At 45.0% G+C, this 26457-nt stretch overlaps 1 protein-coding gene across 5 annotated transcripts in view; it reads right to left on the bottom strand.

Annotated features, from left to right (window-relative positions):
• col27a1b (collagen, type XXVII, alpha 1b) overlaps positions 1-26457 on the bottom strand; it is a 653616-nt gene that overhangs the window by 21467 nt on the left and 605692 nt on the right. For 4 of the 5 annotated variants that reach the window (XM_072565909.1, XM_072565908.1, XM_072565907.1 and 1 more), the window contains 6 exons: positions 22267-22374; positions 20652-20705; positions 10567-10629; positions 7974-8027; positions 7817-7852; positions 5657-5674 (listed from right to left, as the gene is read on the bottom strand). In XM_072565909.1, coding sequence (XP_072422010.1) covers positions 5657-5674; positions 7817-7852; positions 7974-8027; positions 10567-10629; positions 20652-20705; positions 22267-22374 — 333 coding nt within the window. Of the gene's footprint in view, positions 1-5656; positions 5675-7816; positions 7853-7972; positions 8028-10566; positions 10630-20651; positions 20711-22266; positions 22375-26457 lie in introns of those variants that run through there. The other variant, XR_011956099.1, reaches the window with a different exon arrangement.

Here is a 26457-nt window from a genome sequence, read left to right as displayed (position 1 = left end):
GGTGGGTTTGTGAACTACCGTGATGCCAAAGGGTCTGAGGAGTTTGGCAGTCATTTCCGAGGTGTCTTTGATGTAGGGGAGAGTGGCTAGGGTTTCTGGACGTGTTTTGTCTGCTTCTTTGGGTTTGTTGCTGAGAAATCGGCGGATGGGTACCCATTCATTTTGAATACACAGTTTAGGTGACGTTTCTCTGCTCTACGTAGTTCCTCTGTGCTGCAATGTATGGTGGCTCATTGAAATAATGCTCTGATGCAACTTTGTTTGTGGGTGTTGAGATGATTGCTTCTGTAATTCAATATTTGGTCTGTATGTGTTGTTTTCCTGTAGACGCTGGTTTGAAGTTCCCCATTGGCTGTTCGCTCTACTGTGACATCTGGGGTTGGCAATTTGTTGTTGTTTTTCTCCTCTTTAGTGAATTTTATGCCAGTAAGGGTTTTATTGATGGTCTTGAAGGTTTCCTCTAATGTGTTTCGTTTCGTGATGACAAAGGTGTCATCCACCTAGCGGACCCAAAGTTTGGGTTGGATGGTTGGCAGAGCTGTTTGTTCAAGTCTCTGCATTGCTGCTTCTGCTAAGAACCCTGATTTTGGAGATCCCACAGGTGTTCTGTTGGTTTGTCTGTAGGTTTTGTTGTTGATGGTGAAGTGTGTGGTCAGGCATAGATCCACTAGCCTGATGATACTGTCCTTGTTGATGAAGTTAGTGGCGTTTGGTGTATGTGTCTTTGGGCCTTCTAATAGTGTAGTTAGTGTTCCCTTGGCCAGGTTAATGTTGATTGATGTAAACAGGGCTGTTACATCAAAGGAGACCATTATTCCATCCTCTTCTATCTTAATGTCTTTGATGGTCTTCAGGAATTCTTGGGTAGAGTGGATGGAGTGGCGTGAGTCTTCTACTAAGGGTTTTAGTCTTTGGTGTAGCTCCTTGGCCAGTCTGTAAGTTGGTGTTCCAGGTGGTGAGACTATGGTCCTGAGGGGAGCTCCTGGTTTGTGAAATTTGGATAATCAGTAGAAGTGTGGTGTGTTGGATCCGTCTGGTTTCATTTTCTGAAAGTCGGTCTTACTTATTTCTCCAGAGTTCTGAAGTGTTTTGAGTAGGGCTGTGATTCAGTTCTCTTGTTGTGGGATTGGCTATTTTGCCACCTGTTGGTAAGAGTTGGTATCTGTAAGTAGTGCGTTCACTTTTTCAATGTAGTCTCTTCGATTTAGAATGACTGTCAAGAGTCCTGTCCTTTGTCTGCAGGTAGGATAACAATGTTTTTATCTTTTTTCTAGTCTTTCTAGTGCCTTCCTTTCTTGTGTATTGAGTGTGTTTCCTTCCTTTTATCTGCTTAATGTTGGTGCGACTACCTGTCTAATGGATTGAAAGGTTTCTTCTGTGAGTTGGTTGTCTTTTAGTGTTGTTTCTAATGTTGCTAAGAAATCTTTCTTGTCCGCATCCTGGCAGTTATAATTTAATCCTCTTATTAAGACGGCTTTTTCAGTATCTGTTAAGGGTTGGTCAGATAAGTTTTTTATCCATACTTCTGTGTTGTCAGTGTTGTTACTATGGGTAAGTTTGTCTAATTTTTTCTGCAGGTCTAGTTTCTTCATTTTCTGTGTTTTCGCTGTCTAATATCTCTGGCTTGTTGTACTGTGTCTATCCATTCATGGTCTGTTGTATGATTGAGTAAAGATTTTTGAAGCAAACTTTCCTGGTTGTATTTACAGAGTCTGTTGTGGGCATCATTAATCATTTCTTGAAGTATTCTGTGGCCGTATTCTTGTGGCTAGTGGGGTGTTAAGGGGAGGTATGTATTGAAGACATTTAGGTAGTACCTGTTTCCTTAGGCATTTGTGCAGGAGGTACAGCTATTCGTGGGTGTCACTCTGTAGGATGGCATTTGTTTCCCATTTTCAGGCCAGTTTTAGTGTATTGCGCTCATAGGTCTTAGCGAGTTTTGAGAAGATTTGTAGCTCAGGTTGAGGTTTTTAATGCAGGTTTGCTCGATGAGCTGCAAGGTTCATTTCTAGATGTTTCGTTACCTTATTAGGTAACATCATCAGTGGGCCTCAGGTGAAGCAATGCTGAAAATTCCTGCTTTCTATTTATATGTTTGGTTTTCTTTGAGTTGGTGATGTTAACTCCTGTAGTGATGTTATTTCCTGTGGTGAAGTCACTTCTTGTCCCTTTTCTCAGGGGGGTGGTAGATGGGGTCTAACTCGATGTGTTTATTCATAGAGTTCCGGTTGGAATACCCTTACTGGCATAAAATTCACTAAAGAGTCAGAAAACAACAACAGACTGCCAATCCTAGATGTCACAGTAGAGCGAACAGCCAATGGGGAACTTCAAACCAGCATCGACAAGAAAACAACACATACGGACCAAATATTGAATTACAGAAGCAATCATCCCAACACTCACAAATGAAGCTGCATCAGAACATTAATTTAACGAGCCAACACACACTGCAGCACAGAGGAACTATGCAGAGCAGAAGAAAAATCACCTATACTGTGTATTCAAAAAGAATGGGTACCCAATGAACACAGTCCTCCGATTTCTCAGCAACAAACCCAAACAAGCAGACAAAACACATCCAGAAACCCTAGCCACTCTTCCCTACATCAAAGACACCTCGGAAATGACTGCCAGACTACTCAGACCCTTTGGCATCATGGTAGCCCACAAACCCACCAACGCACTAAAACAGCAGCTAATGAACTTGAAAGACCCTACACAGACAACGAGCAAAACTAATGTCATTTACAAAATACCGTGCAAGGACTGTAACAAATACTACATTGGACAACAAACAGGCAGAAAACTAGCCACCAGGGTACATGAACACCAACTAGCCACAAAACCACATGACCCTCTCTCACTAGTATCCTTACATAAGGAGATAAGGAGGGACACCACTTCGACTGGGACAACACATCCATCCTAGGACAAGCCAAACAAAGACACGCACGAGAATTCCTAGAAGCATGGCATTCCAACCGGAACTCTATCAACAAACACATCGAGTTAGACCATATCTACTACCCCTCTGAGAAAAGAAACAGGAAATGACTTCACCACAGGAAATGACATCACCAATCCAAAGAAACCCAAACATATAAACAGAAAACAGGAATTTTCAGCCTTGCTTTGCATGAGGTCCGCTGAAGATGTTCCTAGTAAGGTAACGAAACGTCTTGGAAATGAACCTTGCAACTCAGCGAGCAAACCCACATCCAAAACAAAGTGAATATTTCAAGTCCAGTGAGTGGCTTAGGGAAGAGGTATTAGACTTGGAGAGAGGTCACTATAGATTCACCAGACTGGTATTCAGACTTGAGCGGTTAGGAGTGATTCCACAAAACTAGCATTGTCAATATTTTCTAATCAACCCATTCCGAGGTGTCATGACAACCCCCTGGAGCAGATGAGACCTAAACCCAGGGCTTCTGGTCCACCGTGCCATAACATCCCAATGCTAGCTCCATATTGCTAAGAGAGTTAAAAGGTGAGCTGGTTGAAATTTTCAAAATATTGGGGGAGTAGATAGGGTGAACAGAGAGAAACCATTTCTGCTGGTTAGCAAGTCTCATACCAACTGGAAGAGGCAAATCTTTAGAGCCAACTCTTTCAGGAATGAAATTAGAAAACAATGCATCACACAGAGGGTGACAGAAATCTGGAACTCTCTTCCACAAATGGACATTGATGTTGAATTCTAGGGAAGGGTCATAGAGTCGTCCAACTCATCCATGCCCACTGATATCCTAAATTAATTTAGTCCTGTTTGCCAGCACTTCGCCCATATCCCTGCAAACTATTCTTATTCATTTACCTATCTGGATGCTTTTGAAATGCTGTAATTGTACCAGCCTCCACCACGTCCTCTGGCAGCTCATTCCACACACACACTACCCTCTGTGTGAAAACGTTGCACCTTAGGTCCCTTTTATATGTTTCCTCTCTCACCCTAAACCTATGCTCTCTAGTTTGGACTCCCTAATCCCAGGGAAAAGACCTTGTCTATTTACCCTATCCATGCCCCTCATGATTCTATAAACATCTATAAGGTCAGCCCATAGCCTCTGACACTCCAGGGAAAATAGTCCCAGCTTATTCAGCCTTTCCCTATAGCTCAAACTCTCTGACCCTGGCAACGTACTTGTAAATTGTTTCTGAACCCTTTCAAGTTTCACAACATCTTTCCTACAGCAGGGAGACCAGAATTGCAACAGTATTCCAAAGGTGGCCTAACTAATGTCCTGTAGAACTGCAACATGAATTCCCAACTCATATACTCGATGCTCTGACCAATACAGGCAAGAGTACTAAACGCCTACTTCATTATCCTATCTAACTGCGACTCCATGTGGGCAGGGAGTCCTGGAACGCGTGTGGGCAGTGAGTCCCAGAATACTGTGTGGGCAGCATCCCAGAACGCCGTGTGGGCAGTGAGTCCCGGAACGCCGTGTGGGCTGTGAGTCCCGGAACGCCGTGTGGGCTGTGAGTCCCGGAATGGCGTGTGGGCTGTGATTCCTGGAACGCCGTGTGGGCAGTGAGTCCTGGAACGCCGTGTGGGCAATGAATCCTGGAATGCCGTGTGCACAGTGAGTCCCGAAACGCCGTGTGGGCAGTGAGTCCTGGAACGCCGTGTGAGCAGTAAGTCCTGGAACGCCGTTTGGGCTGTGAGTTCCGGAACACCATACGGAAGCAGTCCGGGAGCAGTGAGTCCCAGGTGGTGATTGGTTCGGGGGGAGACAGTCCTGAAAGTTTCCTGGGAGCAGCTGAATGCTGGTATGGAGCGGTCTGTGGCTTCGAGAGTAGTGGGGACACCTTTCTGATTGGGGTCTGGCACAGGCGCTGAGACCATGTGTGGAGACCCTGTGCTGAGCTGCTACGCTGAATTGGTTATTTGAAATTTCCCACCTTACTGTAATGTCCTATTTATAATGAATTTTTAAACTCTGTAAGTAATGCAACTACTTTTATTCCTCTGCTATGTCCAAGAATTGTATGCTGGGACTCATAATATGGCGCCATAAGAAGGCAGACGTTGTAAATGCTTTTCACTGCACTCCTACAATGGAGTACATGTGACAATAAAAGGATATTCTATTGTATTTGATCGGATCGCGGGGCTGTCGGGAAGTTTCAAACATGGGGGTTGTTAGAAAATTGGGCACCGATTTGGGAGGTAAGAACATATTCAAGAAGTTTGGAGAGACAGAGGTTGGTGGGGAGTGGGGGAGTTGGAGATGGAGTAGCAGTTTGGGGGGTTGAGGAATAGAGTGATGTTGGCCGAGTTGGGAGGGCAGTGACGGAGGAGGGAGAGAGAGAGAGAGCGAGAGAGATATAGAGAGGGAAAGAGGAAGAGAGAGAGTTAGAGAGAGAGAGAGAGAGAGAGAAAGAGAGGCAGAGAGAGAGAGAGAGAGAGAGAGAGATGTTTAGAATGTTGGTGAATGTGACAGTCAGGCTCCTGAGACGTTGTGTGCTCAGCAAGTTCATGAGGGGGCTAGGGCCATGGAGCAGGAGGTGACTGTGACATAACTTGACACCAAGTTGATAAATCACATTTAATAGATCGTTGATTCCTACCCACCACAACCTGCAAAGGAGTGGCTCAACTAAAGTTCACCTCAGTCTGAAGGAAGAACAAAAAGGAGAACCTCACCTTGGGTCCTTGTGGTCCCTAACATCCAGCCGTGCAACAAGGAAAACAATAAAAGATAATGATTAGTAAACCACAGTACACAAAGGTTCCTGGGTTTTAAAATTAATAATATCCATTTCACCATTAGCCAGTAGGCACACGTTTTCACTTCACCTTCGTTAAAGAATTAGCCTCAACATCAGTCAGATATGGACAAATGATTCACAAAGTTCATCATCTGGTTTTAATAGCTGGGAGTTTCACAGAGCATCCCCTGACTCCCCCACTCTACCCCCCACTGTGTTGCTGCCTGACACCTCCCCCACCGTGTTGCTGTCTGACCCCTGCCATTGCGATGCTGTCTGACCCTCCTACTGCGTTGCCGCCTGACCCCCCCCACTGCGTTGCTATCTGACCCCCCACTGCGTTGCTGCCTGACCCCCCCACTGTGTTACTGTCTGACCCCCCCACTGCGTTGCTGCCTGACCCCCCCCACTGCGTTACTGTTTGACACCCCCACTGCATTGCTGCCTGACCCCCCCACTGCGTTACTGTCTTGACCCCCCACTGCATTGCTGTCTGACCCCCCCACTTCGATGCTGCCTGACCCCCCACTGTGTTATTGTCTGACCCCCCCCACTGCATTACTGGCTGACGCCCCCCACTGCGTTGCTGCCTGACCCCCCCACTGCGTTGCTCTAACCCCCCCACTGCGTTACTGTCTGACCCCCCACTGCGTTGCTGCCGGACCCTCCCCACTGCGTTACTGTCTGACACCCCCACTGTGTTGCTCTAACCCTCCCACTGCGTTGCTGTCTGTCCCCCCAATGTGTTGCTGTCTGACACCTCACTGCGTTACTGGCTGACCCCCCAACAGCATTGCTGTCTGATCCCTCTCACTGCGTTGCTCTAACCCTCCCCCCCCCCACAGCATTGCTGCCTGACCCCCCCCCACTGCATTTCTGCTTGACACCCCCACTGCGTTGCTGTCTGACCCCCACCACAGCGTTGCTGCCTGACCCCCCAACTGCATTGCTGCCTGATCCCCACCCACTTCGTTGCTGCCTGACCTTCCCACTGCCTTGCTGCCTGACCCCACCCACTGCATTGCTACCTGACCCCCCCACTGCGTTGCTGCCTGACCCCCCACTTCGTTGCTGCCTGCCTGACCCCCCAACTGAATTGCTGCCTGACCCCCCCACTGCGTTGCTGCCTGACCTCCATCCCCACTGCATTGCTGCCGGAACCCACCCACTGCATTGCTGCCTGCCCCCCCGCCCCACTGCGTTGCTGTCTGACCCCCTCAACTGCACTGCTGCCTGACCCCTCCACTGCGTTGTTGCCTGACCCCCACCACTGCGTTGCTGCCTGATCCCCTACTTCATTGTTGTCTGACCGCGTCACTGCATTGCTGTCTGACCCCTCCCACTGCATTGCTGTCTGACCCCTCCCACTGCATTCCTGCCTTAACCCCCCACTGCGTTGCTGCCTGGCTCCCCAACTGCATTGTTGCCTGACTGCCCACTGCATTGCTGCTTGACCCCACCCACTGCATTGCTGCCTGACCCAACTGCATTGCTGCCTGACCCCCGCCACTGCATTGCTGCCTTAACCCCCCACTGTTGCTGCCTGACCCCCCACTGCGTTGCTGCCTGACCCCCCCAGTGTGTTGCTGTCTGACACCCCCACTGCGTTGCTGCCTGACACCCCCCCCACTGCGTTGCTGCCTGTCACCCCCACTACGTTGCTGCATGACACCTCCACTGCGTTGCTGCCTGACCCCCCAACTGCATTGCTGCCTGATCCCCACCCACTTCGTTGCTGCCTGACCCTCCCACTGCATTGCTGCCTGACCCCACCCACTGCGTTGCTGCCTGAAACCTCACTGTAATGCTCCTCCAACCCTCCTCCACAATACACTGCCCCTTGACCTCACACTGCACCACCCGCTGATCCCATCCCCCTTTTCCCTGTGCAGTACCTGGTGGGCTACCCATGTTATCCCAAGTCATTTGGGGAATGATCTGTGCCCCATCAGTGACGCTGTTTATCCTGATCAGCAAGAATCAATACGAATGACCAGATCCACACTGAACAACACTTCAGTCCCTCAACCTGAAAAGCTCAGTAAACGAGCCCAGAAAGATGGCCATTCAACTCTTTTAGATGAATTAATCTTACCGTATCACCTTGATTTCCTTTATAACCTTTTGGTCCCTAAAAAACAAACAAAGAATCCTCAAGTTTGAGCTCTAACTATCACACAGCAGAACAGCAAATATCAGCAATTACAACTGAGATTTCTCAACTTTACAAAAACAGAGTGAAAATTACTTACGGGATGCCCAATGGGACCCGCCATGCCAAAGGGCCCTATGATGCCTTCTTTGCCCTGGATGTAGAGGAGACAGTGTTTATTCCCAGCTTCTAAACCGCACATTACCAAGTTGTGTGTGCAAATCAAAACTCCCCCTATTTCATCTCCACGACTAAAATTGTTTCCACATTGGGTTAAGTGAGATTTATTGTGAAAGTTGCAAAGGTCCAGTGAAATGCTGTAACCAACATTTTTGGGAGTGATTAAATCATTTTAACACTTTTAGAGTCAATTTTCAAATGTACACAGATTCTGCACATCCATTCAATCATTCAGAATGGTAAGCAGAGTCCCCAACAGCATTACATGTTCATTCTAACCTTGCTGAGGCACACATTTTTACACTGGCTTTGTGTGGAGCCACTATAGGGTTCTGAAGAGGCTTGACAGTGTACATGCTGACAGGATGTTTAATTTGTTTTTATGATTTGATTTATTGTTGCCTTATGTACCTACGTACAGTGAAAAGTTTTGTGTGCAGTACAGGCAGATCATAGCATACGAGGATATACACACCATAAGGTGAACAGAGCGACACATACAAAGGTACGGCTGCACAGGAGGTGTACAAAAGCAATATCAACATAAGATTTGAAATGTCAGAGATTCATTCAGCAGTCTAATAACAGCAGGGAAGAAGTTGTTCTGTAACCTGTTGGTACATGTGTTTAAGCTTTTGTATCTTCTGCTTGACAGAAGACAGTGTAAGAGCGTATAACCGGGCTGGGAGGGCTTGATGATGACACTGGTTGCTTTCCCAAGGCAATGAGAAGTGTAGACGGAGTCAATGGATGGGAGGCTGGTTTGCGCGATGGCCTTGGCTGTGTTCACAACTCTCTGCAATTTCTTATGGTCCTGAGCAGGGCAGTTGCCATACCAAGCTGTGATGCATCCGGATAGAATGCTTTCTATGGTGCATCTGTAAGTGTTGGTGAGGGTCCTTGTGGACATGCTGGATGTTTCCTTCCAGGGGAAAGTCAGAATAAAGGGGCCAATTTCAGACTGAGATGAGGAGGAATTTCTTCTTTCAGAGCTTTGGAACTCCTTGCCTCAGACAGCTGTGCGGGCAGACTCCTTGTGTATAAGGCTGAGGTAGATAGATTCTTAATCAGTGGGGAATCGAGGGTTACAGCGAAAGGGCAGGATAGTGGATTTGAGGAATTTCGGATCAGCCACGCTCCTATTAAATGGTGGACCAGGCTCAAGGGACCGAATGGCCTCCACCTGTTCTTATTTCTTATGGTTTACCAAAGTAACACTTGTAATCATTTTAAAATCCAATTTCCAACAATTTTATTGAAATAGTACAATGGATTGTTTGCAGGACCTTGAATTGTTCATTAAGCAACACTGTGTTGCTCACCTGCAGACCTATATATTACCCTTTAAATATTTCCTTGCTCCTTGAAATAACTGCACAGAGGCTGGTATCACATTACCAGCGCGCCCTTTATTTACATGTGCACAGTACACTAGCTGGCTAGCTCAGTGTCAGTCCCTGAACTGAGGAGATTTAGAATGCCTTGTTTATTTTTTTTCCTCCTTTTTTTGTGAACTTCTGTTCTTTTTTTTTCTTAATGCTGTGTGACGCTCACCCTTTTTTTCCTGTTTATTATTTTTTTTTAAATCCCCCACACTACCACCTAACTGCAGTAGTGCTTATTTTCCCCCAGCACCCATGGTGTGTGTGTGCAGGTGTGAGACACAGTGAGAGACACAAAGTGCACGAAGCTTTATTCGATTTCCACCACCAGGAAGATAGGAAACACCCGAGTGGCCAGTGACAAGCACTGCCCTTCACATCAAAGGGCAATGCTGTGTGATCAAAGCAGTGACAGGGAGGGTAGGGACTAAATCAAAATAGAGTTGGAGGGGGAAATAATGCACTCCACTCCCTGGGGCGCCCACCTCTCTCTGAACAACTCCAGGGTGTTGGTGGACACCACGTGCTCCTTCTCCAAGGACACCTGGGCTTTAATGTAACCGCGGAAGAGGGGCAATGCCTTGTTTATTTATTTATTTTTTTCTTTTTATTCCTGTTTATCTCTTTCTTCTTTTTTCCAATCTCCAAAGGGAAGGAAACACTCGAGTGGCCAGTCACAACTCCAGGGTGTTGGTGGACACCGCGTGCTCCTTCTCCAAGGACACCTGGGCTTTAATGTAACCGCGGAAGAGGGGCAATGCCTTGTTTATTTTCTTTCAGCCAGTACTCCCTGATTGGCCCAGGTTAATAACTCCAATCAAGGATCTCATAGTCACCAGGCTCCAATCACTACACTCCTTAAGGACACTGCTTTGGGGAATCACTCAATGTAGTTAGAATCATGCTGAACAGAGCAGGCTCTTTGGTCCATCAAGTCTGTACTACCAAAGCCACACTAGCCCCACATTCAGGTAACAGGTCCAAAGCCTCGACTGTTCACAATATTCCCATAACTGGGGGCAGGGGGGTGGCATTATTGAGGTGGAACATGCTCACTCTGATATTCAAACAACCACTGACCTGAATCAGTCACTCCCTAGATGTGTGTCCCTGCAATAACTGATTACTTACCATTAATCCTGGAGGTCCCTTTGGACCCTGGATCCCAGTAAATCCAACATCTCCTGGATGACCCTGCGCAAAAAGAAGATGATTTCAGCTGGTGGATCTTTCTGTTCTGGATTCTAATTGGATCCATTGCAATAGAAAACATGATCATGTGACCACAAATGGCAGGGTACACAGACACACACTGGGGTAAATAATTCATGGCCTTCAGATTGTAAAGGCTTCTACAATCGCCAGAGCAGGACTTCTGGCCACTGATAGATGAAAGAGACAAACAAAATATTGCAGATGCTGGAATCCAAAGTAGACAGGCAGGAGGCTGGAGGAACACAGCAAAGCATCAGAAGGTGATATACCCGAAACGTTGACTTCCCCACCTCCTGACACTGCCTGGCTTGCTGTGTTCCTCCAGCCTCCTGCCTGTCTCCTGATAGATGAAAGACTGTGAGCTGGCAAACTACAATCAATCCAGAACATTCCTGTGCGCAGAAGGATTTCTGGAGTTGCGGCCTGTTCGGATGTGGGCATTAAGTTATAGAATTATAACGATAACCTGCATTGATGTAGCACCTGTAAAATAGTCAAACGTCACCCATCCAGCATTCGTGAACAGAGAGAATTAGTTCATCCAAGGAGATATTCGGACAGGTAATAAAGTCACAGAGCATGGAAACAGACCCTTAAGTCCGACTTGTCCACGCTGACAATTTTTTTCCAAACTAAACTAGTCCCACTTACCTGCATTTGGTCCATGTTCCTTTAAATCCTTCCTGTTCACAAACCTCAGACAGTCACTGAGTTGTACAACACGGAAACAGACCTTTTGGTCCAACTCGTCCATGCCGACCAGATATCCCAATCCAATCTTGTCCCATTCGCCAGCACTTGGCCCATATCCCTCTAAATGTTTCCTATTCGTATACCCATCTGGATGCCTTTTAAATGCTGTAATTGTACCAGCCTCCACCCCTTCCACTTGCAGCTCATTCCATATACGCACCATCCTCTGTGTGAAAACGTTGCCCCTTAGGTTCCTTTTAAATCTTTCCCCTTTCACTTTAAACTTCTGTCTTTTAGTTTTGAACTCGCTTACTCTAGGGAAAAGATCGTTGCTATTCACCTTATCTGTGCTCCTCATGATTTTATCAACCTCCATTACGTCACCACTCAACCTTCTACACTCCAGAGAAAAAAGTCCCAGCCTGTGCAGTCTCTCCTCACTATTCAAACTCTTTATTTCCAGCCACATCCTGGTAAATCTTTTCTGCACTTTTTCCAATTTAATAACATCCTTCCGATAGCAGGGCGACCAGAACTGTCTAAACGTTTGGTTGGAATCTGCCACAGAAAGTGGTTGCGGCCAATACATGACTATTTTCAATAAGGTGTTGGATATATTTCTTAGGGTTAAAGGGATCAAAGGGTACAGGGAGAAAGCAGGAATTAGGGACTGAGACGGATGATCATCCAGGACCATACTGAATGGCAGAGCAGGCTTGAAGGGCTGAATGGCCCACTCCTATCTCTGTTTTTATGATGTGGAGGTTTTGAACAATGTTTTGAAGGAGCTAAGTGAGGCAGTGGGCAGGAGACTTTGAATTTTTCACATTACAGCTATTTGCACAGACAAAATCCACAAACGTTGATCTGACTGGCTTGGGAGGAATCCTACCAACTATCCCCATCCCCCGGAAATCCCTGGAAAGGGAGGCACAGCCCTCTGATGTTGCCGAAGAGGAAAAGGGAGCTGCAGTTCAACCTGGGGCGGGTTTGTGCCAAGTCAATACCCAGGCTGCAGGGGGTTGGGGGAGTGGGATAGCTCATTGGAAAGGTGAGCCAGCCCCTTGAGACCCGTTGGAATGTTCCTGAAAGCCAGAGATGAGCGAGTCAGAGTTGGACATGGAATTGAGCTGATCTCTTTGGGAGCTAGGATAAAGACATAATATATGGATGCTGGAAATCAGAAACACGCACAGGAAGTGCTGGAGAAACTCAGCCAGCACCACCCGTTGATTAGTATTTTGAGTCCAATATGACTTCTTCAAGTAGAGTCACACTGGACTCTAAACATTAGAGTCTTTCTCTCCATAGATGCTGCCAAACCTACTGGACTTCTCCAGCATTTCTGTGCTTGTTTCAGAAGCAGAATTTTGCTTATATGCAGACTTCTAATTTTTTTTAAATTCTCTCACAGACTGTGGAATTCCCTGGCTAGGCAGCATTTATTGTCCAGTTAAGAGTCAACCACATTGCTGGGAAGTTACATGAAGGCCAGACCAGATAGTTTCCTTCCCTAAAGGACATTAGTGAACCAGATGGGTTTTTCCCAACAATGGATTCATGGTCATCATTAGCTTCTTAATTCCAGATTTTTATTGAATTCAAATTCCACCATCTGCCATGGTGGGATTTAAACTTTTGCCCCAGAACATTAGCTGGGTCTCTGGATTAACAATCCAGTGATAATACCACTAGTTAAGGATGATGGACAAAAGAACCAGAGGTGAGGAGGAGAGACATTTTTTATTCAACAAGGTTTGTAGTACCGGATCTGACAGTCTGGAGGAAGCAGTCTTCAATAGGGTAATGAATCAGTATCTTAGGAAGACAAAGGAATTGCAGGAATAGAATGGAGGGAAAGAGAGCAGGGTGTGGCAGTTGGACTTTGAGAAGATTTGATGGACTGAATGGTTTCCTTGCATGTTGATACTACCCCATAAGCCTGACTTTGCTCTTTAGAGTGTATCCAAAACATTTTCTGCTCTTGTCTCCACATTCCCAGCTTCCATGTGACATGTTTCTTCCTGCCTGGGCTGTGAGATGTCAACAGCACCACAACAAAACTGCTAATGGACTGGTCCTCCATGTTACAGACTCCCCCTCTCCTTTCTCACACACAGAGCGTGGTGTATGTGCAGAACGAGCTGCCAGTGGCAAGTGGGAGAGGCAGGTACAAGTACAATTTTAAAGGACATTTGGACAGGTACATGGACAGGAAAGGTTTAGAGGGTTCTGAGCCAAAGGCCCTGCTTCCGTGTTATATGACTCTATGACACTCAAGTCCCAGACTTTGCAAGAAAGATTACGTAAATGCTAAAGGGATTTATTCTTTTGATATGTGGAGTATTGTAAGAAATAATTTTCTGGAACAGAACCTACATTAATTACTTCCTTCAAAGGAAAGGAATTACTTCAGTAAACTCTGAGTTCAATTAGTTTTATGGAGTGTGAATGCAGTCATCTGTATATATGCAATTGTCTCTTAGTGCTGGGGGTAATGTCAACTGTTCCCATTGGGTAAAGCCTGATGATTGCAATAGAGAGGAAATCACTCTGTGCTGACCAAGAGTGACACACATATTATTTAAATATTTGCTTGTGCTTGAATACACAAATAGCAAAACATTTCAAAACTGTCCTGCGTGTACATAATGAGGCTGTTTACAGAAAACGAGACAATATTGATTACAGCCTGGAGTAGTTTAAAACAGATTTAATCTGCTAGCACAGGTCTCAGCAAATGCTCATGGCTGTGCACCAGCGTGTATATGAATAATTATTCAGAATTACTGGACATCTGCACGCACATGTAACATTTGCCCGGACAGGAGTGAGGGTTTATTGAGTGTATTCCAGTCTCCGGTGGCACCATTGCAGAAGAAACCCCTTCATCAACAAGTTGATGGTGACATGTCAAATTGAATCTGCACTCTTAACATTTCAGAAAAAATACACATTCAAATCAAAAACACTTGTCAACAAATTTGTCAACAATTAAATACAAATGATTTCAAGTAAACAGTCAGTGACTCCTACAAGTTACTAATCAACTCATGGCGACATCCTGGAAATGATCATTCCAACGGGTGTGTGCATGGATAAAGATAAGAGTGTGGGTTCTGGAGATGTCTGTCATACAATGACCTTAAACAACACTGCTAAATGCTTCAGGTTTGACTTGTGTATCCTCACTGATGTCTCTGCCTTCAGGGTGTAGTGAGGGAGCACTGGGTGGGATTGCAGGTTAGTTACCAAGATGGCCAACCAGCTCTGGAGTAGGACTTGGAGCCTAAGTTGTTCTGAGGTCACAGTGAGAGATACTGCTCGGCTGAGTGTTAATTCCTCCATGCGAGGCGAAAACTCTAAAGTGCACGAGAGTCTCTGAACTTTATAAAAATTGATCCAATCTTTCTGCAGAGTTCAAATCCACTTCATCCTAACCTTCCTTGTCCATGTGACATCTCCAGTGTGAAGCCCAAACCACTGTGTGTAACAGTGTGTGTGTCTGTGTGTGTTGTGTTGTGTTCTACGTGCAGATTGTACAAGGTTCACTAACCTCAAGCATGTTTCCTTGAAGTCAGTAGTAACTAATTGTTGACAAGCCTGTTGGCCAGTGGTTTTGATTTGAACATTTATTCATTTTGAAATGTTAAGTAAGACAGTGCAGATTCAATTTGACATGTCACCATCAACTTGTTGATGAAGGGATTTCTTTTGTAATGGTGCCACCAGAGACTGGAATACACTCACTCCTGCCCATGTTGAATGTATATTTGCATGTTTCTGTGTGTGTTGTGTTGTATGCTCATGTATGTGTGCATGCTTATATGTGTGTTGTGTTGTACATGTGTTGTATATGTATGTGTGTGTTGTATGTGTATGTATGTGTATGTCTTGTTGCATGTTGTATGTGCATGTATGTTGTGTGTGCATATGTGAGGTGTATTTGTGTGTGCCTTTGTGTTGTGTTGTGTGTGTGTGTTGTATGTATGTACAGATTGTTCTGCTACAAAATGCATTTTGTTAATGTGATTGATGAATTGGGGACACTGTTTCTAAAGCACGAACTTTTAAAATGTGTGTTGGTTGTAACACGATTACATCATCAACACTTTAAGCGCTGTTTCTAAAGCACAATTTTTCTATAATGTGGGTTGCACAACAATGCAACCATTGTGTTACAGAAGACCTGACTGTATGTGTTGTACGCGTGTGTGTTCGTGTTTGCTGTCTGTGTCTGTTTTGTAAGATAACCCTCCTTCTCCCTGCCAGACCTGCTGAGTTTCTCCAGCATTCTGTATTTGTTTCAGATTTCTAGCATCTGCTGTACTTTGCCTGGATTTAAATCCTGGAGAGTCTTGTTATTTGGAACTTATCACATTTTGAACTGATTAGAGTGCCATGCGGTTAAAATGCAAGGCTTGGCTCACAGTCCCTTCAGCTCTCCAGTAACCTTTTGCTCAGGGTAATGATGTTCACCCTGACTTCCACTCCCTTAAGCAAATCATTCAAGCTTGGATGCAAAGGGAACTTAAACAGAACTTTGCGTGACCTCTGCAGGACTGGTCTTTCCAACTATGCTGTCGCTATGTAAGGTGCAGGGAATTTTGAGAGAGAAATCAGTTGTATAAAAGAAGCTCTGTCTGCTCGAGGAATCAGTATCTTCAATCAGGGAACATAATGAGAAGCATATTCTAGCTGCCGGAGAGCTACTGGCTCTGAGAGCTGCAGCAGAGGAGCAAGTGAGATGAGAAAAAGGTCTCAAATATCGCTAACTAGAAAAATGTCTCACTGAGCTTCCAACTGTCACTGATTCCTGCGCTTATAAAACATCGCTGCATGCAGTTCGTAAAATGTGTGCATTTTTACACACTGAATAAACTGCAGACCTCCTCATATCAAAAACACAATGCTGTAGCTGTAGTTACTACTGCTGTAGTTACTGATTTTTGCCCAAGGTTTTCTGACCTGTGAACTGGTGTTGGTGACAGAGCGAGAGCCTGTGGACTGCCTAGCAATGGGGAAAAGTATGTGGCAGTGGGGGGGGGGGGGGGGGGGGGATGCTCTCACCCTGCAGCTCAGCAGGTTTTACTCCAGAGGGTTACCATGGCAACCAGCATTTCTTTGCTTTGGTTCCTTTGGCACGTCCACCTGTGAAGCAGCAACACACAACAGCATGACATATGTGTGTCAGCCATGGCTCAGTCATGTAGCTCGGCAAACGACCCTTCGGTCCAGCTCGTCCATGCCGACCTGCTTTCCCAAACTGAATCAGGTCCCACCTGGACCATATCCCTCTGAACCTGTCCTATTCATGACAAAAGCCACAGCGGATGTTGTAAACCAAAAACAGAAATTGCTGGAAAGGCTCAGCAGGTCTGACAGCATCTGCGGAGAAAAATCAGAGTTAACATTTCAGGTCATAAAGTCAAACAGCACGAAGACAGACCCTTTGGTCCAACCATTCCACGCCAACCATAATCCCAAACTAAACTAGTTCCACCTGCCTGCTCCTGACCCATATCCCTCCAAACCTTTCCTATTCATGTATCCATCCAAATGTGTTTAAACGTTGTAACTGCACCCACATCCACCACTGCCTCAGGAAGTTCATTCCACACATGAACCAACCTCTGTGCATAAATGCCCTTTTTAAATCTTTCTTCTCTCACCTTAAAAACACGTCCCTAGTTTTGAATTCCCCTATCCTTGCGCAAAGACCGTTGCTATTCACCTTATCTATGGCCCCCTTTGACTTTATCAACCTCTATAAGGTCACCCCTCAACCTCCTACACTCCAGTGAAAAAAGTCCCAGTCTATTCAGCCTATTTTTCTAATTCAAACCCTCCATTCCTGACTACATTTTGTAAATCTTTTCTGAACCCTCTCCAATTTAATAATATCCTTCAGAAAGCAGGGCGACCAGAACTGGACAGAATATTCCACAGGAGGTCTCACCAATATCCTGTATAATCTCAGCATGATGTCTCAAATCCTACACTCAAAAGGTCTGAGCAATGAAGGTAAGTGTGCTACTCGTCTTCTTAAGCACCCTGTCTACCTGTGATGCAAAGTTCAAACAATTATGTACCTCTACCCCTAGGTCACTCTGTTCTACAACATTACCTCGGTCCCTATTATTAATTGTATAAGTCCTGCCCTTGTTCGTTTTGCCAAAATGCAAAACCTCATGTTTATCAACTTAAATTCCATGTGCCACTCCTCAGGCCATTGACCCAATTAATCAAAATCTCTTCGTAATCTTAGGTAACCTTCTTTCCTGTCCACTACACCACCAATTTTGGTGTCCACAAACTTACTAACCATGCTTCCTATATTTTTATCTAAATCCCTTCCTCAGAACACCTTCCTCCTATTAATGTACTCATCCAAATTTCTTTTGTATGTTGTAATTGTACCTGCATCCAACCCTTCCTCTGGCAGTTCATTCCACACATGAACCAAGCTCAATGTAAAACAGTTGCCCCACATGTCATTTTAAAATCTTTCTCCTCTCACTCTAAAGATGTGCCCCTTAGTTTTGAACTCTCCAGCTTAGGGAAAAGACCTTGGCTATTCACCTTATCTATACCCCTCATGATTTTACAAACCTCTATAAGGTCATCCCCTTAATCTGCTATGCTCCAGTGAAAAAGTCCCAGCTTCTCCTAATCACTCAAACCCTCTAGTCTTGGCAACATCTTGGTAAATCGTTTCTGAGCCCTCTCAATTTGATAGCATACTTATGCTCCTCTCCCTTCAGCTATGTGGGGGCTGGATATTGCAGGGTAGTGGTTTTAGTGTGTTGGGGGGAGGGGGTGTGTTGGCCACTTGACCATCTCCCCGACCACATCCCAAACTCATCCTCATAACTCGGAGGCTGGGCGGGTAGCGAGACTGGCAGGCAGCGAGACTGGCAGGCTGCCTGCCACATATAGGCGAGCAAACACTTAGTTAGCTATCCCATAATAACCTCGGTATGGGGGGAAGTGTTTGAAAGTCTTTGAAACAGTGGTGGGGGTGGGTTACTATTACTGGGGCGGGGGAAGGTGTATCCCTTACCATTGGGGAGTTCTTGCTGTGGGATGTGTGCAGAAAGTGAGTCCAGAAAGGCAAATCTTCACCGAGTCGGTGACTAGAATTTACCTTTTCCAATTGTAGAAGAATGGATTCACATTTTAAACAAGAATCTTTTCCTGTTTGCTGAACTGTTGATGTCACTGCCTAGGTCTGCGTTTGTTGTCTATCCTCAACTGAGTGGCTCACTCAGCCATTTCTAAGGGCAGGTAAAAGGTCACCTACAATCCTCTGGGTCTGGAGTCACATGGCCTGGAAAGGGGGCAGGTCTCCTTCCCTTAAAGGGCACTAGGGAACCAGGTGAGTTTTTATCACGATTGAATGATGGTCACCATGAGGCCAGCTTTAATCCCCCATTTTACTGAATTCAAATTCCACCATAAAGCAAGGTGGGACGTGAACCCATCTTACCACAATATTAACCTGAGGGTCTGGATTATTAAAGTAAAAACAGAATATTGTAATAAAGAGAGTAAATGCTGGAGAAACTCTGCAGGTCCAGCAGCATCTCTTCAGAAGAAGTCGCATCAGACTTCAAGTATTAAATCTGTGTGCATCTCCCTCCACAGATGATGCTAGCTGGGGCTGGGTTACTAGTTCATAACTAGCTAATAACTTTAAGAGAACAAAGTCAGATTCACACCACACCAGGTTATAATCCAACAGGTTTATCTGAAATCACAAGCTTTCGGAGCGCTGCTCCTTTGCTGCTTCTGTGTCTGAAAGCTTGTGATTTCAAATTAACCTGTTGGACTATAGCCTGGTGGCATGTGAATTCTGATTTTGTACACCATAGTCCAACAGTGACACCTCCACATCACAACTTCAAGAGAAATATTGGACTGTATGAGGATTGAGTAGGTAAATGGGGTTGACATTGTTGACTCCTGTGTAATGAAGCAGAGTGGATGTGTCAGGTTAAACAGTCTGCTCTCACATTGTTAACCAAGTGTTCTGATCATTTCTTACATTACCAAAGTGCTGACTGTGCTCATACTGACCTCTGTGAATGCATACTCAGATCCTCTACTGCAGCAGAAATAATGGATTTTCCACAAGACCATTGTTACATAAAATAAATTCCCCAGTGTGCAGACCTCCCAGTCATTAATATAGCCAATTCTGCCAAAATACAGATGTCGGCCAGAACTTTTATAACAGAAGGATCAGTGAGAATTAAAAATTAAGCCTTCCGCTTTCTCAAGGTTATATTTGTCCATGTGTTGGGTTTTAAATCCATGTAACACAGACTTAGTTACTGTCTCAAAGAAGATCACAATGCCTCTTACCTGCAGTTAATGTTGTTAGCCAATCTCAAACTAATGTAACCTGTTATGTAATAAACTACTTCTTGTTATTCAGATACATGCGTCTCCTGCCAAAGATGTGTTTGTGGTCCACTTTTCACCAGTGGCCCTATCAGCTACTATTAAAATAGTGGGACCTAAGACAATCCATCTGCCCAAGGATGATCCAGTTATAACCAGGTACAGGACTGCGATTGCTCCTTAAAGATGACATCAGCTGTACAAAGAACTCATAGCCAAAGAGAAGGGAGAATGGAAAAAACCTGTGCAAAGGTCCAACTGCCTCATAATCCACTGCAAACATACATCTTCAAAAACATACTTTATAAATTTACAAGCTATTGCGAAAATACTTATAGAGTCATAGAGTCCTACAACACAGAAACAGACATTTGGTTCAACCAGTCCATTCTGACCATAATCCCAAACTAAACTAGTCCCACCTGTTTGCACTTGGCTCTTATCCCTCCAAACCTATTCATGTACTTACCAAATGTCTTTTAAATATTGTACCTGCATCCACCACTTCCTCAGGAAGTTCATTCCACGCTACGAACCCACTCCCTGTGTAAAAAGATTTTGCCCCTCATGTCCTTTTTAAATCTTTCCCCTCTCACCTAAAAAATGTCCCGGAGTCTTGAAATCCCCCACACTAGGGAAAAGACACCTGCCATTCACCTTATCTACAGCCCTCAGGATTTAATAAACTGCTATAAGATCACCTGTCAGCTTCCTACTTCGAAGCGAGAGGGAGCTGCAGATATTGGTAAAGTACAGAGATTTCACTCTCTCGGGTAAGATACACTGGGCTGCAGTGGAATGGGTCACAATGAATGGCAGGATGGGCTCAACGGGGTGTCCTATTAAATTACAGAGAACGGGAGATGGTTGGAAAGCTCACAAGTCGCTCTTGCTGACTGTACCTTTGGTCCAAACACTCCCATCAGTCCAGGGAAGCCAGATTCTCCAGGGTCCCCCTAAACTCAAAACCAAAAAGAGAGAGAACTTTGGTTAGCGACGCAGAGAGTCATCACATTAGTCACAGTCATCAGTCACTGGGGAGGGTGTGTGATTGGATGATGGGCAAAGTGGCAAGATCATCAGATTGTGATAAAATACAAGTTAGGAGCAGATGTCAGAAGCTCCAGCCCATTCCACCATTCGATAAGATCGTGGTTGGTCTGAAAGTGGCATAAACCCACTTACCTGCACACCCTCAAGGACCCCCTCCCCATCAATCACAAATCTGTCTGACTCAGCCTTAAAAACACTCAATGTTTTTACATCGTTTTCTGTGAACAGAATTCCACAGGACCCTCCTAAAAACAAAATCACCCAATCAGCATCTTAAATGAGGACCTACAGGCCATAAAGAAAACTGAGAAACTGGTATAAATCCCTCACAAAATTGAAGTCATGATCTGAGTCCGACACTGAATGAACCTTATCATTCTCTGCTAACTTTGGTCACTGTTGGGCAGCCCACAGTCGGTGATCTCCAGGGTAGAGATAATTGGGGGCTCATGTGGAGCTGGGATTCCTGCAGCGTGTAAACCCCCCATCTGACTCTTCAAAGCCTGACCACCATCTACAAGGCACAAGTCAGGAGTGTTATGGAATGGTCCCCACCTGCCTGGATGGGTGAAGCTCCAACAACATTTGAGAAACTCAACACCATCCAGGACAAAGCAGCCCGCTTGTGTGGCACCTCCACTACTTTACCATTCAGTCCCTGCAGCTCCAGGAACTGTGTGTACCATCGATAAGATGCACTGCAGTAACTCCTCCAGGCTCTTTCAACTGCACTTGCTAAACCTGCAAACGTGTTGAAGGGAACAAGGACTGGTTCCTAAATAGGAACATCAGCCCCTACAAGTTCCTCTCTGAGACATTCATCATCTCGATTTGGGACTACGTGCTATTCCTTCAGTACCACTGGGTCACAGCCCTAGAATTCTCTCCCTAAGGGCATTGTGGGTCAACCCACAGCAGGTGGACTGCAACGGTTCAGGAAGGCAGCTCACCCCCACCTTCTCAAGGGGCAACTAGGGATGGGCAATAAATGCTTCTGTGATGAAATGCTCCATAAATCCGATGAAGAATGAGCAGCTGGACTGCAGTGGTTCAAGAAGGCAATTCATTACGACTTTCTGAAGGGCAACTAGGGGCAGGCAATAAAAAGTGCTGGCCCAGCCAAGAATGCCACTTCCCTGACTGAATTAAAACAAAACATTTACATAGACCAGGTACACTAGAGGCCCTGCTCCTCGGCTACACACTCAATGAAACTGGATATCTCTTGCCTGGGGAGAGCTATCTGGGGCAAGAGTTTGGCTCTGTGCTGCCTCCTGCTGGTGAAAAGTGCAGGGCCATCTAAGGTCTTCCTGCCTGCGTCCCTTACACTCTCATGTTAGTCTGTGTTGCAATTCATGATCAGGAGGCCAGTGTGAAATTCTGCGATCGTTTTTACCACAATGTAAGGTCGCATTCGGTTAGCCAAAGCAACTGAAGTCAGTTTGGGTGAAATGTGTTACTCACCGGTTGACCTTTGGAACCTGGATCGCCTCTCTTTCCAGGCAGGCCCATTCCTCCTTCTATCCCTTTGATCCCAGGAGGTCCCGCCTGGCCCTGCAAGCCTCTCTCTCCCTGCGGCAAACACAATAGATAAAGAAGCTCAGATTTACAGAAGGGTTGACCACAAAGAACCATTCTCACACGTCTGCTGTCCTGGTCCTTCTGGATGGAATGGTTGTGGATTTGGAGGGTGCTGTATCAGGATCTTTGGTGAGTTTCTGCAGTGCACTTGGAGTATTGTGTATGGTTTTGGTCACCCTTTTATAGGAAAGACATAGTCAAACTGGAAAGAATGCAAAGAAGATTTACGAGGATATTGAGTTATAGGGAAAGGTTGGCCAGGAGTTTATTCCTTGCAACGTAGTAGAATGATGGGTGACCTTAATAAGCTGGATAAAATCATGAGGGGCATCGATAGGATGAAGGCAGATAGTCTTTTTCCCAGGGATGGAGAATTGAGAACTTGAGGGGATGGGTTTAAGGTGAGAGGGTGAACATTTAAGAAGGATTTGAGAGACAACTTCTTCACACAGAGAGTAGTGTGTATATGGAATAGGCTGCTGGAGAAAGTGGCTGAGGCAAGTACAATAGCAACATTTAGATCAGAGTGGTGCTGGAAAAGCACAGCAGTTCAGGCAGCATCCAAGGAGCAGGAAAATCGACGTTTCGGGCAAAAGGCCTTCATCAGGAATACAATAGCAATGTTTATAAACCATTTGGATAGGTACATGGATGGACAGGGTTTAGAGGGATATGGACCAAATGTGGGCAATTGGAGATAACTGTGTGGACACCATGGTCAGCATGGACCACTTTGGGCTGCAGGGTCTGTTCCCATGCTGTATTACTCCATGACTTGATCTTGTAGCTGATACATATTGCAGCAACTGAGTATTGGTGGTGGAGGGAGTGTTTGATTGTGAATGTGATGCAGGTCAAGAGGGCTGTTTTATCCTGGATGGTGTCGAACTTATTGAGTGTTGTTGGAGCTGCATCCAGTATTTCAATGGGTGGAATAGGTACAGCTCAGTCTCAAGTCAGTGGGAATCTCCAGGATATTGGTAGTTGGGGATTCAGTGAAAGTAATAACATTGAATATCAAGGTGAGGGCATTTTGATTGTCTTTAACAGGCCATTGGTATGACGTTTACAAGACACTTAGATAAGTACATTATTCGGACAGGTTTGGAGGGATATGGGCCAGGAGCAGGCAGGTGGGATTAGGGTTGGCATGTACTGTTGAGTCGAAGGGTCTATCTCTCTGCTGTATGACTCTGAGTATATCCGTACCTGTTACAGTATCAAAGTAACTGTTTGAATCAAACAGGAAGTGACAGAGTTCAGTGATGTCTAAAATGAAGAAGACTGGTAAATATAATGATGCAATAATAGGCCACTTTTAGACCCAATAGAAAAAAAATCAAAAAGTTTCCAGCAAAAATGTCAGAAACAGTGCTCTATCACTTAAGTGGAGCCAATCCTTTGCAAGGATGGATACTGAGGCTCAACAGACATTTTCACAATGGGAGATGGATTGAATCGTGACAGGAAAAAAGAATGTGCTGGAAAAACTCAGTATGTCTGGTAGCCTCTTTGAGAGCGAGAGAGAGAGAGAGAGAGAGTGTGTTAATGTTTTACATTGATGACTCATTAGAACTCAAATGTATCATGAGAGGGTTTGGAGGGATATGGGCCAGGAGTAGGCAGGTGGGATTAGTTTAGTTTGGGATTATGGTTGGCATAGACTGGTTGGGCCAAAGGGTCTGTTTCCATGCTGTAGGACTCTGTGATCCTACGTGGAACAATGGTGGATAAATGAAGTGAGGTAGTTGGGGATTTAGTTAATCAAAACCATCAACCTGAACTCTAACTCTACAGCCCACCACCAGAGTCTCATATATACAAACATTCCAGTTAGGATCAGGATAAGGCCATTCAGCCCCTTTAGCATGTTCTGCTGTTCACTAAGATCAATCTGATTACTCCACATTCCTAGCTTCAATAAGCTTTCACTGCTTTGTTTGGTGAGAATCTATCCATATATTCCCTAAAAGTAAAGATTCTGCTTTCTCCACCTTCTGAGGAAGATCATTGCAAAGACTTGCTATCCTCCTATGAGAAAAAAATTCTCATCTTTATCTTAGGTGAGAATTTTCAAACAGTGATTCTAATTCTGGATTCTCCATCACCAGGAAACATCTTATACCCATCCAGGGTCTTATACATCTTTTATTTCAATGTGATTTGAGTTATTGTTGCCACATGTATCTTGGTACAGTGAAAAGTTTTGTTTTGCCTGCAGTAGAGGCAGATCATACCATACAACATGCATTATAGTAACAGAACAGAGCGAGGAATACAATGTATTGGCTGCAGAGAAAGTGCACGGAAAGCAAGGTCAACATTAAATTAAAAATTTGAGGGTTCTATCCATAAGTCGAATCACAGTAAGGAAGAAACTTGGCATGTGTTTAAGCTTTTGTATCTTCTGCCTGATGGAAGAGGTTGGAAGAGATTATAACTGGGGTGGGAGGGGTTTTTGATAAAGTATCAGACTGTCAGGGTCTTGTATGTCCTACACCTTTAGAGTGTAGGAGACTGAGGGGGAATCTTATAGAGGTGTATAAAATCACAAGAGGCATGGATAGGTGAATTCACTCAGTCTTTTTCCCAGGATTAGAGAGCAATAATTTAAGGTTAGAGGGGAAAGGATAAAAGGGAACCTATATAGGATGAGCTGCCAATGGAAGTGGTTGAGGCAGGTACAAATATATGGATAGAAAGGCATTAGAAGGATATGGGCCAAGTGCAGGGAAATGGGGTTAGCGTGGATGGACATCTTGGTCAGCATGGACCAGTTTGGGCTGAAGGGCCTGTGCCCACGCTGCAGGATTCTATGACTCAGGGTCTTATGTTTCAATCAAGTTGCTTCTTACTCTTCTAAATTTCAGCCGATACAGGCTGAGCCTGTCTAACTTTTCCTGATACAACAACCTGCCCATTGCAGGTATTAATTTGGTAAACCTTCTCTGAGCTGTTTCCAATGCAGTCACATCCTTCATCCAATAAGGTGACCAATAACACACAGTCCTCCCAATGTGGTTTCATCAGGGCCCTTTATAACTGAAGCATAACCTCTATACTTTTGTACTCATTGCCTCTCGTGATGAATCATGACACTTGATTGTATTTCCGCATTCCTTGCTGTGCCCACGTACTAACCTTTTGTGAATTATACACTAGGACCTCTGCATTTCGGAGCTCTGCAATTGCTCACCACTTAGATAACACACTTCCTTTTTAATTTTCCTGCCAAACGGACAAGATCGCATTTTCCCATATCATATTCCAATTGACTGTTGTTTCGTACTAACTTCATCTATCCATTCCCTTCGTGATCTCCTTATTTCCTCTTCACAGCTTTCTCCCCTCCTTACCTTTGAATCAAATTTAGAAAACCCTATCTAGGTACACATGGCAATAATAAATCAAATTCAGTTAAATCAACTCATGTATATAAATGGAGAGCCCAGCACTGATCTCTGTGGCACTGTGTCAACCAGGAAATCACCCATTCTTTTCTACACTCTATACTCCTTCGAGTAAACATTAAAACAAGTAAACTAGTTAACTAATTGACAGTAGAAAAAGTGAAAAACATCAAAGGAACATTATCAAATTAGATTTGGCTAGCTTTCCTGAGGCCGATGATGGTCTCCGCTAGTGCTGGAAGATATCAAGTGTCGAGAGTGTGGTGCTGGAAAAGCACAGCAGGTCAGGCAGCATCCAAGGAGCAGGAAAATCGACGTTTCGGGCAAAGGGCCTTCATCAGGAATGAGGCCTGAATCAGGAAGATATCAAGTGGACTGTAAGACATAATGTTATGTGCAATGATTACCCAATGAATATGCCTCCCTGATAGATACTTAACCTCAAATTATTTAATGGACAGTTTGGCCTTTCCTGGGGCTGACAGCTGTCACTCAGTGATAGCTCAGTTGCTTCAGAGTCAGAGTGTTGGGTTCAACTCCCAGTCTGAGGGCTGAATGTGAAAATCAAGGCAGTACTGAAGGACTGCCACATTGTTGGAGGTGCTGTTTTTTGGACAAGATAGTGAATCGAGGCCCTGTCTATCTGCTGGTGTGGGATTTAAAA

Source organism: Chiloscyllium punctatum, chromosome 49, assembly GCF_047496795.1.
Source record: "Chiloscyllium punctatum isolate Juve2018m chromosome 49, sChiPun1.3, whole genome shotgun sequence".
In the NCBI taxonomy this organism is placed as follows: Eukaryota; Metazoa; Chordata; class Chondrichthyes; order Orectolobiformes; family Hemiscylliidae; genus Chiloscyllium; species Chiloscyllium punctatum.
This window is presented reverse-complemented; position numbering and strand designations above follow the sequence as displayed.